Source organism: Coffea arabica, chromosome 1e (genome assembly GCF_036785885.1).
Source record: "Coffea arabica cultivar ET-39 chromosome 1e, Coffea Arabica ET-39 HiFi, whole genome shotgun sequence".
NCBI classification, from domain to species: domain Eukaryota; kingdom Viridiplantae; phylum Streptophyta; class Magnoliopsida; order Gentianales; family Rubiaceae; genus Coffea; species Coffea arabica.
The window spans coordinates 42,511,047-42,524,714 of NC_092311.1; the positions used below are offsets into that span (position 1 = coordinate 42,511,047).

The 13,668-nt window shown below is 37.2% G+C and overlaps 1 protein-coding gene across 1 annotated transcript; it reads left to right on the plus strand.

Annotated features, from left to right (window-relative positions):
• Positions 1-972: 972 nt before the first annotated feature.
• On the plus strand, positions 973-9,596 carry LOC113725576 (indole-3-acetaldehyde oxidase-like). The gene is made up of 10 exons (XM_027248829.2): positions 973-1,349; positions 2,050-3,744; positions 4,324-4,583; positions 4,698-4,907; positions 5,027-5,245; positions 6,016-6,981; positions 7,724-7,819; positions 8,011-8,109; positions 8,280-8,469; positions 9,124-9,596. Exons 1-10 carry the CDS (start codon positions 1,178-1,180, stop codon positions 9,333-9,335), a joined length of 4,119 nt encoding a protein of 1,372 aa, XP_027104630.1. The 5' UTR covers positions 973-1,177; the 3' UTR covers positions 9,336-9,596.
• The last annotated feature ends 4,072 nt before the right edge of the window (positions 9,597-13,668 follow it).

Consider the following 13,668-nt stretch of genomic DNA (forward strand, 5'->3'; position numbering starts at 1 on the left):
TGGTAAACTTGTTCCAATTTTTGTACAAGTTGAACTCGACCGTGTTTTTATAAATCTGAGTTTATGTTGAATTCGAATAGCCTTATTCGTAACAGTTGAACTCTTTATCACTTTTTATATAAGTAATTAAGAGACTTGAGGAATGGAGAAATGGGAGAACTGGGATTCAAACAGCTTCACAACCATTTAGCAGAGGCGCATAGCTTTCACGGCTATGGCAAATTGGCAGCAGTTAATGGGTTAATGATTTGAAATTGTTAGTGGAAAAAAATGTTCTCATACTAATGTGTTTGAATGCATGCATGGCATATTACGTGGACCAGTATTTAAGGCACACCCTAATGTGTGTGTAGTTGACTAGAAATATATTTATCAAAATTATCATTTTACAAAAAAAATTTTATTGGTCAAATTTTATTATAATCTAAATAATTGTATAGAAAGATGATGGAAGTTGAGGGGATATGTAGAAATTGGTGTGAGGAAATTGTAATTAGTGGGCTATCTGCTCATGGTGGAGAATTATTTTTTGGAAATGAACTCAGAAAAATTTGTCCTTATAATTAAGGGTATTTACACTGCATATTTTTATCACACAGTGACTCTCATTCCTAAATGAAATATCAGCAAAAGGGTTAAATTCTTTTTTTTTTTTGGGTTGAATTCAGTTTCTCAAAAAAGAAGGACATTGAAGTTAATTTGAACAAAATTTAAGGATACGAGAATGCAATTATTACTAAGTCTAAGGCGTCCATGTGTCTAGAAGATATATGCATCATAGGTTCCACCATTTGAGTCTTTTATGTCTCTTTGTAGGAAAGAGTACAGTGGATTCAACCCCGATTATCAACATGATTCTCATGTTGGAAGTAGGATTCAAACATATAATTTTTTTATAAGAAAATAATCCATTATTATGAATTGAACCAACTTGTGTAGAATTCAAACACATAAACTTTCGTAAGAAAATAAGTCATTATCACTGATTGAGCCAACATGCGTCTGACCAATGAGTCATTATTTTCGTTGGCCTCACATGTCTAGCAGTTAGTCCTACTAGAATGCAGAAGGCTACGTGCTTGTTGAGGGTTCTTTAGCCTATACATGTAAGCTTTTGAGTTCTCTGTCATTCACTTAGCTCCCATTTCCACTTGGGATCGGTTCGTTTGACTCAGAAATGGAGGAAAATGGGACTACAACTCCACCATCAAAAGCTGGCAATAGCAATCTTGTTTTTGCAGTGAATGGAGAGAAGTTTGAGGTGGCAAATATTGACCCTTCAACAACTTTACTTCAGTTCTTGCGTTATCATACTCGTTTCAAGAGTGTCAAGCTTAGCTGTGGTGAAGGTATCTACTTCTATCCATGGATCCGTTTCTTGAGTTCTTAATGAGTTTTTTAAGTCCCTGTTTATCAGTTTCTATTTGCTGCGGTGATTTGTTGAACTGTTTTAAGGTGGATACAGAAAGCATTAAAAAAAAAGATCCAAAATCAGAATGAATGATTGAACATTTTTGTTCCCCTTCATATGATGAGTGAACTTCTTGTTCAGGCTGACTAATCATTATGTTGCAGTTTTTCCTTCCTTTTTATTAATCTCTTAGTTTCAGCTTCTGATAAGTTTTTGAGGTTTCTTTTGTTGAGGCTGGTGTTGTTGATGGCTAGGATTCAGAGGTTGGTTCCATTGTAGGAATCACTAATCAATTATACTTCAGAAGCAATGATCTTCATAACATTTAATCTGAAAAGACAGAATCCGAGAGAACTCTGCTATCTTATGGCTGACTTTTCTTCAACTGTTTATAGTGCTTTTGTGCATTTGCTTTAGAAATATTTTGACATAATTTATTTCGTATTTTCTGCTACGGAATTGGTAGCAGCTTAACATGTTCAGTTTTTCCTCTAGATAGATATATTCAACAGAATTTAACTTAGTTTTTAGTTGCTTTACGTGACTATCGTGTTAGAAGATAGCTAATGTGGTCACATGCATTGCTTGTTAAAGCTGTTCATCAAACTGATAGTCTGTTCATTTTTTTAATGGCACAGGTGGCTGTGGTGCTTGTGTTGTTATGCTGTCTAAATATAACCCTGAGCTTGGTCAAGTTGAAGATTTCTCTGTGAGTTCATGCCTAACACTTCTTTGCAGCGTAGATAATTGCTCAATTACTACCAGCGATGGACTTGGAAATAGTAAAGATGGTTTCCATCCAATTCATCAACGATTTGCTGGATTCCATGCTTCTCAATGTGGATATTGCACACCTGGAATGTGTATGTCATTTTTTGCAGCACTTATGCAAGCTGAAAAAGCAAACAGGCCAGAACCTCCACCAGGATTTTCCAAGCTGACTGTTGTTGAGGCTGAAAAGGCCATAGCTGGAAATCTCTGTCGCTGTACTGGATATCGACCCATTGCTGATGCCTGCAAAAGTTTTGCTGCTGATGTTGATTTGGAGGATTTGGGACTGAATTCCTTTTGGAGAAAAGGAGAGCCAAAGGAAGTTAAATTAAGGAGAATGCCTTTGTATACTCCAGATGGTAAGTTCAGTAGATTTCCAGAATTTTTGAGAGGCAGGTCGAAGTCAGCAATGATCTTGCACTTAAAAGGCAAGTCCTGGTACAGTCCTACTACTATTGAGGACGTTAAAAGCTTGTTGAACTCTAACATGATTGAGGATAATATGCAGATAAGGCTAGTAGTTGGTAACACTGGGATGGGTTACTATAAGGAACTAGATAACTACGACAGATACATTGATCTCAGATATGTACCGGAGCTTTCGACAATAAGAAAAAACCACCGGGGAATTGAGATTGGGGCTGCTGTGACAATCTCCAAAGTTATATCGTGTCTGAAGGAGGAAGGTAATGTATATTATTCCTCTGATAGCAAGCAGGTCTTTGAAAAACTTGCTGACCATATGGAGAAAATTGCTTCAGGGTTCATTAGAAACTCAGCGAGTATTGGTGGGAATTTAGTGATGGCACAAAGGAAAAGTTTTCCTTCAGATATAGCTACTATACTTCTTGCTGTAGGTTCTCTTGTTAGCATAACAAGCGGCCACAAGCATGAAAGCCTTACATTGGAAGAATTTTTTTCAAGACCGCCTATGGACTCGAGAAGTGTGCTACTCAGTGTCCACATTCCATCTTTAAAACCAAACGGAAGTGGTTACAGCAATGAATCTAATTCCAAGTTGATTTTCGAGACCTATCGTGCTGCACCACGACCCCTGGGTAATGCTTTGCCTTATTTGAATGCTGCATTCCTGGCTGACGTATCTCCTCAAGTAAATGGACTTATAGTAAATGATATCCAATTAGCTTTTGGTGTTTATGGGACTAAACATCCAACACGAGCAAGAAAGGTTGAGGAATACCTTTCAGGGAAGATACTAACTGCCAGCATTCTATATGAAGCAGTAAAATTAGTTAAAGCAGGTGTAATACCTGAAGCTGGCACTTCACATGCTGCTTACAGGACGAGCTTGGCTGTTGGTCTCCTTTTCCAGTTTCTTTTTCCATTTGTCAATGTTGGTTCTGCTATTTGTGATGGTCTATCCAATGGATTTGCTGGCAATTTGCTGAAGGACTCTTCTGAAAACCATAAAGAGAATTCTCTGCATCAATCGGCAAGCTCAAAATTGTTGTCCTCTGGGAAACAGGAGGTGAAATCAAGTAAAGAGCACTATCCAGTCGGAGAACCAACGACAAAGTCTGGTGCTGCCATCCAAGCTTCTGGTTTGATTTTCTTTTAATTTTACTGGGATACTTGGTACATCTTTGAATTGGTAGGTTTACTGATTTGTCAGATTTTAGAGTTATAATATGCTGGAAATGTGTTAGTTTTTCTTTTCATTTCAAACGTTTTACAAAATTTACTTTAGGTATATGTCTCCCTAATAGCAGAATACACTGGCTGTGTCAAATAAATGTTTTAACGTGTCCTTTCTTTTCACAGTAGTTATGCCTATGATTTTCAATCTTGTTATTTGATGCTCGGACTAAAATTTGGTTTTTAAAAGCCTTCAAAACAAAACCTTTCTTGAGATAGCTAATTGTAGTCCATCTACAAGTATGCATACTAGTGTGTTATTGGGAAATCACATTTTTGCTTCTTTCTTGCTGCTTCTTGGGGTTTAAGGGTCTGGTGTTCAAGATTTTGATGGTCTCATGCCAAGTTGTTTCTAAATAGGCTCTTAACTTTCAATTTATCAATTTTATGCTCTCGGACCTTATATTCTTGTTCTTAGCTTCCCCTTTTTCCATTATATATCATCATCAGTCTTCAAATTTGAATTTCTGGAGATTGATTTGCAGGAGAAGCTGTATTTGTTGATGACATTCCGTCACCTCCAAACTGTCTGTATGGCGCGTTTATCTATAGTACTAAACCTTTAGCAAGGATAAAAGGTGTGGAATTGATACCAAACAATCGAATAACCGGGGTTGCTGCTCTTATATCTTATAAAGACATTCCAGAAAGAGGGGAAAATGTAGGATCTATGACAAAGCGTGGTTTTGAACCTTTATTTGCTGATGAATTTACCAGGTGTGCCGGAGAGCCAATTGCATTTGTGGTAATTCTATGCATCCAGAATCCCCTCAGTTAATTGCAGATAGCCCTCTCATATGATGCTAATGAGTCTCATCATATCCTGTTTATGTCTGTGTTTGGAACAAACTTTTTATAGGTAGCAGAGTCACAAAAGTCTGCCGATCTAGCAGCGAGATCAGCTCTGGTCAAGTATGACACTGAAAACTTGGATCCACCAATTTTAACTGTTGAAGAAGCTGTTGAGAGGTCAAGTTTTTTTGAGGTCCCTTCTTTCTTGTATCCAGCACAGGTTGGTGATTTCTCCAAAGGAATGGCTGAAGCTGATCATCGGATTCTTTCTGCTGAGGTAGTAGCAGTTTCTCATATCAATTGTTTTGCCGCATTTTCTTGAAGTGTTCTTCATATTGTCAAGAATACTGAAAAGCCATGCTAAGTTCCAAGTTTATCTGCTTATTTAATTTACAGATCAAACTTGGGTCTCAATACTATTTCTATATGGAGACACAAACTGCACTAGCAGTGCCAGATGAAGACAATTGCGTATTAGTTTATAGTTCAACTCAGTCTGCGGAGCAAATGCACGTTACAATTGCAAAATGTCTTGGCATTCCCGATCATAATGTCCGTGTAATTACAAGAAGGGTTGGCGGAGGCTTCGGGGGCAAGTTAATGAGATCAATGCCTGTGAGTATCATTAACCCGTAGATTAAGTTTTTCTCAATGTTTCCATAGTATATGCCTTATCTTTGAGTAATTTTGGTGTCATTCAAAATGGTCTGGTCTGTCAAATGAGGTGTAATTTTACAGGGAAACCAAAGATGATTCTTGCTGAAAGGAGCTTCTGCTTGCATTGATGCTATCCTTGTTGATTTTATTTTGATTGTAGCTTTTCCACAATTAAGTGTTTTCCTCTGTCATCAACAACATGACAGCAGTTCCTCCATTTGCTGCTGCAAACTGACGTCTAGCAATCATTTTATAGCTTACTAGGTTAGCAAACCATCTTTTATTCTGGTGGTACTTCATAAGGAATCCATATCAGGACTGTGATGGAATAAATATGCTCACCTTTCAAATGCATTTCTTGAATATGTGCACTTCTTGAATTTGAATTTAACATTTGCAACTGTTGCATAATGGCCTTTTTTTGGGGGTGACAGTTTAGTCAGATCCTTGGCATATTTTGGCATCTATAATATTGTGTAGAAAAGATCTCTATCCTGAAATACTATCATATTCTAACAATTTTGCCTCATTCTCTCTCTCTCTCTCTCTCTCTCTCTGTTGTGTGTGTGTGTGTGTGTGTCACATAGGTGTGCTGCACAGAAATTTGCATATGCATATAAACGCTCGGACATTTTGTGATTGTTTGTTAGACCTTGTTTAAATGTGGATTCTTATGTCTTCCTAGTCCTACTTTTGTTGGTACAAAAGCTTACAACTGTGTCTTTCAGGTTGCTACAGCATGTGCACTTGCAGCATATAAATTACGCTGTCCTGTCAGGACATATCTCAATAGGAAGACCGACATGATAATGATTGGTGGAAGACATCCCATGAAAATAACTTACAATGTCGGATTCAAATCAAGTGGAAAGGTCACAGCCTTGCACCTTGACATATTGATTAATGCTGGGTTATCTGCAGAAATTAGTCCCATCTTGCCGCTTACCTTGATTGGTACCCTTAAAAAGTATAATTGGGGTGCTTTGTCATTTGACATAAAAGTTTGTAAGACGAACCACTCTACCAAATCTATAATGAGAGCCCCTGGGGAGGTTCAAGGATCTTATATAGCTGATGCTATAATGGAACAAATTGCATCAATGCTTTCTATGGAGGTAGATTCTGTTAGAAATATAAATCTTCATACATTTGAAAGCCTTAAAGTGTTCTATGGGGAGGCTGCAGGTGAAGCACTAGAGTATACTTTGACAGACATGTGGGAAAAATTGGGTGCATCTTCACGTTTAGTCCAAAGAACGGAAATGATAGAGCAGTTTAATCGGATCAACACATGGAAAAAAAGAGGTATATCACGGGTTCCAATTGTGTATGGAGTGGCGGTAGTGTCAACGCCTGGCAAAGTTAGCATCCTTTCAGATGGATCTATTGTTGTAGAAGTAGGAGGAATAGAAATAGGCCAGGGTCTCTGGACTAAGGTAAAACAGGTGACTGCATATGCTCTCAGTTTAATTGGTTGTAATGGGACTGAGAACCTAGTGGAAAAGGTACGAGTTGTACAGTCAGACACTTTAAGCTTAGTGCAAGGGGGTTATACTGGTAGAAGCACAAAATCTGAATCAAGCTGTGAAGCAGTCAGATTATGCTGCAATCTCTTAGTTGAACGTCTTGCCCCGCTCAAAAGTAAGTTGCAGGAACAAATGGGTTCAGTTAACTGGGAAGTCCTGATAGTTCAAGTAAGATGCTTTTCCCAGCTTCTCGATGGTATAACTCTAGATGTTAATTTGATCAAAGCTCTGTTGTGTTTCATTTGTGAAACAAGCTTCTTGTCTTCATCCAATATCTGCTTGTCATGTAGAATTCTTACTTCAGAAACTTATAGATTCCATAACCAGTAGCTACATCAGTTCTATCAATCAAGTTCTAATGAAGCTTTTTTTTCCCGATATCTGGGATTGAACAATGAGGCCTATATTTGCATTAGTATCAAGTGATTAACCAAAAAATCTAATAAAGTATCTGGAACTATAAGCTCTAATAGAATTTCCAAGTCTGGAAAAGGAATTTTCCAATTAAATGATTACAGAATAAACACTTCATATATCAGATACAAATCATTGCTAATCTTTAAAAAATGAATTAATAGGCTATTTTGTTCAAGTATGTTTTGAGAGCTGCTGAACAACATTTTTGGAAACCTAATTTAATCTTCCGTTGCTAGAGAATTGAACATAGTCCAATGGTTAAGGGTCTTTCTTTTTCTTCTTAGGATGAGGATCTAATCCTTACAGTCTCCCTAATCCCCTTCCCACTTATTATTTCCCGGCCTTCCCCTTCTTTTAAAACAACCAAAAAGCAAAAGAAAATTCTTTCTTTGTTACTTTCTGGAACCTGTCCAGGATTACTGGTCACACTAAATGTTTCATAAATTGTTGTGACTTTTTACACATTTCTCATTTGGGACTTCTCTGACTGTAGGCATATTCTCAATCTGTGAACTTGGCTGCACATTCTTACTATGTGCCTGCATCCAATTCCATTCATTACCTGAACTACGGCGCTGCGGTTGGCGAGGTAAATTTTCTCTGTGAGACCATGACGAAAAATTATCTTACAAGATATTCGTAGTACTTTAAATGATGGATATTCAGTAATGCACCATTTTGATTGAGCAAGATACTCTTACATTGGAGAAATCATGGAATAGTTGTCTGCTGGGGCCTTATAATGAATGGCATGAAATGATGAAGCTGTTTGAATTGCAGGTAGAGATAAATATCCTGACAGGAGAAACTAAAATTTTGCAAGCAGATATTATCTATGATTGTGGAAAGAGCATGAACCCTGCAGTGGATTTGGGACAAGTTAGTTATTTGTTTCTTAATACTTATCCATATCTACTGTGATTGCTAATGCTCAACTTTACTTTTGGATTACATTTCTTGTTAGCGTGATTCAATGTACCTTAAAATTTATTGAGCAAGCTGAGCTCATGAAGAATGACAGACCTTGTACTGAGATTCTCTTCTTTCAGATTGAAGGAGCTTTTGCTCAAGGAGTTGGATTCTTTATGCTCGAAGAATTCGTTATCAACGCAGATGGATTGACAATTTCAGATGGCACATGGACATACAAGATCCCAGCAATTGATAACATACCGATGCAGTTGAATGTTGAAGTGGTAAATAGTGGACATCACGAAAAGCGTGTTCTATCATCAAAAGGTATTTCTTCAAGTTTGTCAACTGTCAGAAGTAATTTTTGACTTTTAACAAGTATTGTGGTCTTTGGTGCTTTCTGGTATCACATGCTGGCTAAATCTGTTGGAATCACAACTTCAGAAATGCCAAAGGGAACAGGATGGAGAATTATTTTCCTAATCCAAACTAAAAGAATATATACAGACTGTCTTAGAACGCCCCACTGCACTACAGAATATTTGTAATCTACTTTTCTTTAAGTAATCATTCAATGATCCAAACAAGGAAATCTTAGACAACAAAGCTCGTGGTGCTGAAACCATACCTAGTTGTTTCAGCGTTCAATTGAATGTGGCTAAATGTATGATCCACCAGACTTGAGCTATTTGACTGTTCTGGTTTAGTTGAACTTCTTTGTTCAGAAGCAGAGCTACCACATTGCTAATCCAGGTATACAAATGGATGATTTATTTGTTAATATCAAGAACTATAACTGTTTTAGAAAAAAAAATGTAATGGGAAAATAGACGTAAACTTCTCACCCTTGCAATTGATGTATGAAATGAGCAGTCCTAGCAAATTGAGGTGGATAATTTGACTGGTGCACATGAACAAATCTGCACATGCAAGCAAGATAAATTTGTATCGATCTTTAACCTGGAATTGACCATTGTGTAGCCTCTGGAGAACCACCATTGGTTCTTGCGGCCTCAGTACATTGTGCAACGAGGGCGGCAATTAAAGAAGCCAGGAAACAGCTAAATACTTGGAGCAGACTCGATGGACCTGATTCAGCATTCGACTTGGATGTCCCAGCTATTATGCCTGTTGTGAAGAAAGCCTGCGGCTTGGATAATGTCGAAAAGTACCTGGAAAGCTTGCTTCATTGATTTGATGGTCCACAGGCACTTTGGCGGATATGACAATCATAGTTATAGTCGTATGGAAATATACATGTTGTTACTCTCCTTAAACGATAGTTTATTCATCATAAAGAATAATAGTTATGGACTCCTGTTCGATCAAATATCATTGCCTTATTATAGTGCCCAATTTTCATATGTTCAGATCTTGTTATTCTCTGTATTTTTAAGTTGGCTATTGGTACAAACGCTGAGCCTGTTCCTTGGTAAATGACTGTTGTCTGTGAACCGCTGAGGTTGGAATCCAAATGGTTACGGAAGGGCTATTAGAATCTTTTTCACTATCAGGTTCAAAGTTTGAATCGTATGCCTGAGTTGAGGATGAGATGGATGTTAAGCAGAATGAGAGGGTTTTAAACAAAAAAATGACTGTTCTCGTGTACTTTGAATTCATGCAATAATGCAAACAAACTGTCATCTATGCAGCTCCAACCAAAAAAAAAAGATGGATGTTAAGCAGAATGAGAGGGTTTTAAACAAAAAAATGACTGTTCTCGTGTACTTTGAATTCATGCAATAATGCAAACAAACTGTCATCTATGCAGCTCCAACCAAAAAAAAAAAAAAACTGTCATCTATGCGACGAGCGATAACATCTCCCACAAACTTATTAAGATCATGTAAATTTTATTAAAAAAAAAAAACTTGAAGGATGAAGAGCTACCATCTTGTTAGCTTGCAGGCGATTAATTCAATATTTCACTCAAGAAAAATTCTAAGTTCATGGTTTTATCACATTGTGATGAGAATGGAATCATTACATCAATAGAAAATCGAGATAGTCATGAGTGGATCGCCAATGACGCATTTATATGTGGAAGTGCCAATATCCTGACCTATATGCCTATGGTTACTACATTAAAAACAAAAAAAAAATCAGTAGTAAATAAGGCTGAATTTGAATTTTAATCGCAAATAACTGTAGCAAAGTTAAAAAAATAAATTAATTACATTACAAGAAGTTAAAAGAAGGAAATTGTTGATATAGCAATGATTTTATATCAATCCAGTGATTAAGATTTTCAAAAATTTACTCTTTTGACATGAAAAACGAAAAAGTGAATAATCACGTATTTCTTTTATTTGGATTTTTCTTCCATTCTCGTTCTCCAAGATAGCTAGCAGAGGCATAACTGTTCTTCGTTTCCCTTTCTCTCTTGCAACAATTGGAGTATCCCCGAAAATAAAAAGGGTCAATTACATTTGCCTCCCCTAAAGTTAGAGCAAATTACAAATCAAACCCTTATGCTTGAACAAAATATATAAAGCCCCCTCAAACGCTTAAGTTTGTAACGCATGAGCCCTCACGTTAGTCAACTAATGTCAACAGTTCCAAATTCATAAAAGTCAGCATTAACTTTGTACCTTGTTCCTAGACTACCTAAAATTCCATTACTGCAAGTGTATAAGTCGTATACAAATATAGGAAAGATTTCAAGTGTTGATCCCACATGCAAGTTTAATTAACATATCAACATTTATCGACCTACTCTGCTATTTAGATTATTGCAAATGCAGGCAAATAAATATATACTACATATAATAAACAAAATGAAAATCACAAGCTAAAGCTCCTAGGGTTTAGGTTTTCTCACTACCTTTTCTAGTTAAATAACCCGATTAATTGAGTTCTATCTTTTTAACTAAATAATGATGTAATTTTTTAATATATGTGATACTTACTTTCACCATTATATTTGCTATACCCATAATTGATCTATGCCTACTTTCATGGTCATGAAACTAGTTATAAATTCGATAGGGCTCATGAAATTACTTGGTTAAAATCATAAAAGTGTGCCTCTAATTTTGTGAGTCTACAAAAGTGTATCAAATCTGGTTGCGACCAGATCTTTCCTTGGCAACTAGATCTGGTCACAGGGGGAGGGAGAGAGGGGTAGGGATGGGAAAGAGGGGAGAGGAGGGGGAAGAGGAAGGAGGGGGTAATGGGAAAGTGAGGAGGGGATGAGAGAAAATAAAGGGGTGGTGGCTGGTGGCGCAGGAGGAAGGTGGTGTATGTGTGGCAATGGAGGAAGAAGGAAGAAAAAAAAAGAAAAAGAAAAAGGAAAAGGAAAGGAAAATTGAAAAAAAAATTAACAAAAGATTAGTTACCGATACCACAATAGGTCAAAAAGTGTTATTCCATTTTAGTATGAATCACAGCGGGGAGTTATGTGGACATTATTGAATAATAGAAGAGTTTTGGAGGAAATCACTGAAAGTGGCAAGCCACATATAGTGACTGGTGAGAGGATTACCGAATCTTAAATTTTTGGTGGTGACCAGTAGTCACTTGGCTGTTGGATTTATTGCAAATACATTTTAAAAAAAATTGAGTGCAAATAACATTTCGAAAAAAAAAAATCCAAAATCGAAGCTAAAAAGTGGCGCTCCTCAATGAACTCCACCATACCAGCGTCAAAACCTCATGATAAAGGAGGGGGAAATGGGAAATTGAGGGGGAAATGGGAAAGTGAGGAGAGGATGAGAGAAAATAAAGGGGTGGTGGCTGGTGGCGCAGGAGGATGGTGGCAATGGAGGAAGAAGGAAGAAAAAAAAAGAAAAGGAAAAAGGAGAAGGAAAGGAAAATTGAAAAAAATTAACAAAAGATTAGCTACCAATACCACAATAGGTTAAAAAGCATTATTCCATTCTAGCATGAATCACAGTGGAGAGTTATGTAGACATTTTTGAATAATAGAAAAGATTTGGAGGAAGTCACTGAAAGTGGCAAGCCACATATAGTGGTTGTTGGGAGGACCAGCGAGACTTAAAGTTTTGGTAGTGACCAACAGCTACTTGGATTATTGGGTTTATTGGATTTTACCCGTAAAAAAATTGAGTGCAAATAACATTTCTAAAAAAAAAAATCCAAAATCCAAGTTAAAAAGTGGCGCTCCACAATGAACTCCACCATTCCAGCGTCAAAACCTCATGATATATCCATAACAAAACACGTAATCATATATCAAAACAAAGTTCCCCCGTCAGATCATGACTTGACCATAAGCATAGAATGACCCCGGAATTGACGCATACTATATAATGTGTTTTTCATGTTTACGAGAAAAAGATGGTAGACAATCTGGTAAGGCACAAGCAAAGGATGTGAAAATGAGTTTGTTGAGAAATTGTCTGGTGGGAGTGAAAGAGCACTTTGGCAAAGTAGATGGAATGGGGAGGAAGGAGGAGTTTTCAGCAATGGTTTTTTGTTGCTAATATTTTCCTCAATTTTTTCTCCTTTCTATCTCTTGCTTTAAACTTTTTAACTGGGTTCATACTACTCTTTAGTCGTTGGTGTAAACAACTATACTGATTATTTGTCTGATTTTCTCTTTATAAGTTGATAATTCTTGTAGAATATTTCTTAAAAAATTATGTCAATATTGCTCAAAATAGAAAAAGTATTTTATTACCTTCAGGAAAATGAAAAGAATGCCATTGGGTTTGTATTCTAGTGCTTCTTGATGGAGGGCACTATTGTCATTTTTGTGATTTGTCAATATTACTTGAGTTAAAAAACTTGGACTCAAATTCAACCTCGAACTCGAACTCGTCGAGTTCTTAAAAGTTAAGATCGAGCTCAAACTCGATTTTATTTTGCATTACCCGAGTTTGACCTTGAACTCATGCTTATCGAGCCCAATCAAGCCTAATCGAGCTTAAGAAATATAAATTTATATTTTACATAATTTTAAATAAGGGATAAAATAGACATTTCATACTAATAAATAAAAAATTTTAAAAATATGTATATGTGAAGCTCGATTGAGTTTGATTAAACTTGACGAGCTTTCGAACTTCACATATCAACCTCAAACTCGACTTGTCAAGTAGCTCGAACTCAATCAATGCGAGTTCGAACTCAAATTTTGACCAGCAAGCTCATGAGTTACTCGATTAAAGTTAGCGATGGCAATGGGGGCCGGTGCCCTCGGGCAACCGCCCCGCGGGGGTAGAAATGGGGCTGGGCGGGGGCTGGGCGGGGGCGGGGCGGAGGCAAAATATTTACCCCCGCCTTAAAACAGGGCGGGGGATGGGGCAACATACACCCGCCCCATCCCCCGCATAAAAAAAAATATATACACATAAATATATGTATATATATATACAAAAGAAACAAAACCCCTTATTATCTCCCTCAGTTCCTCCTTCGTTCCCTCCTTCGCAGCCACCGCCGTAACCTCCCATTCCCCTCAGTTCTAATCACTACTCAATTAATCGCAGGAGCAAAGGAGAGAGGTGAACTGGAAGGACGCGTGACTACATTATTTAAGGACATCAAAAAGTCAGGTGTGCC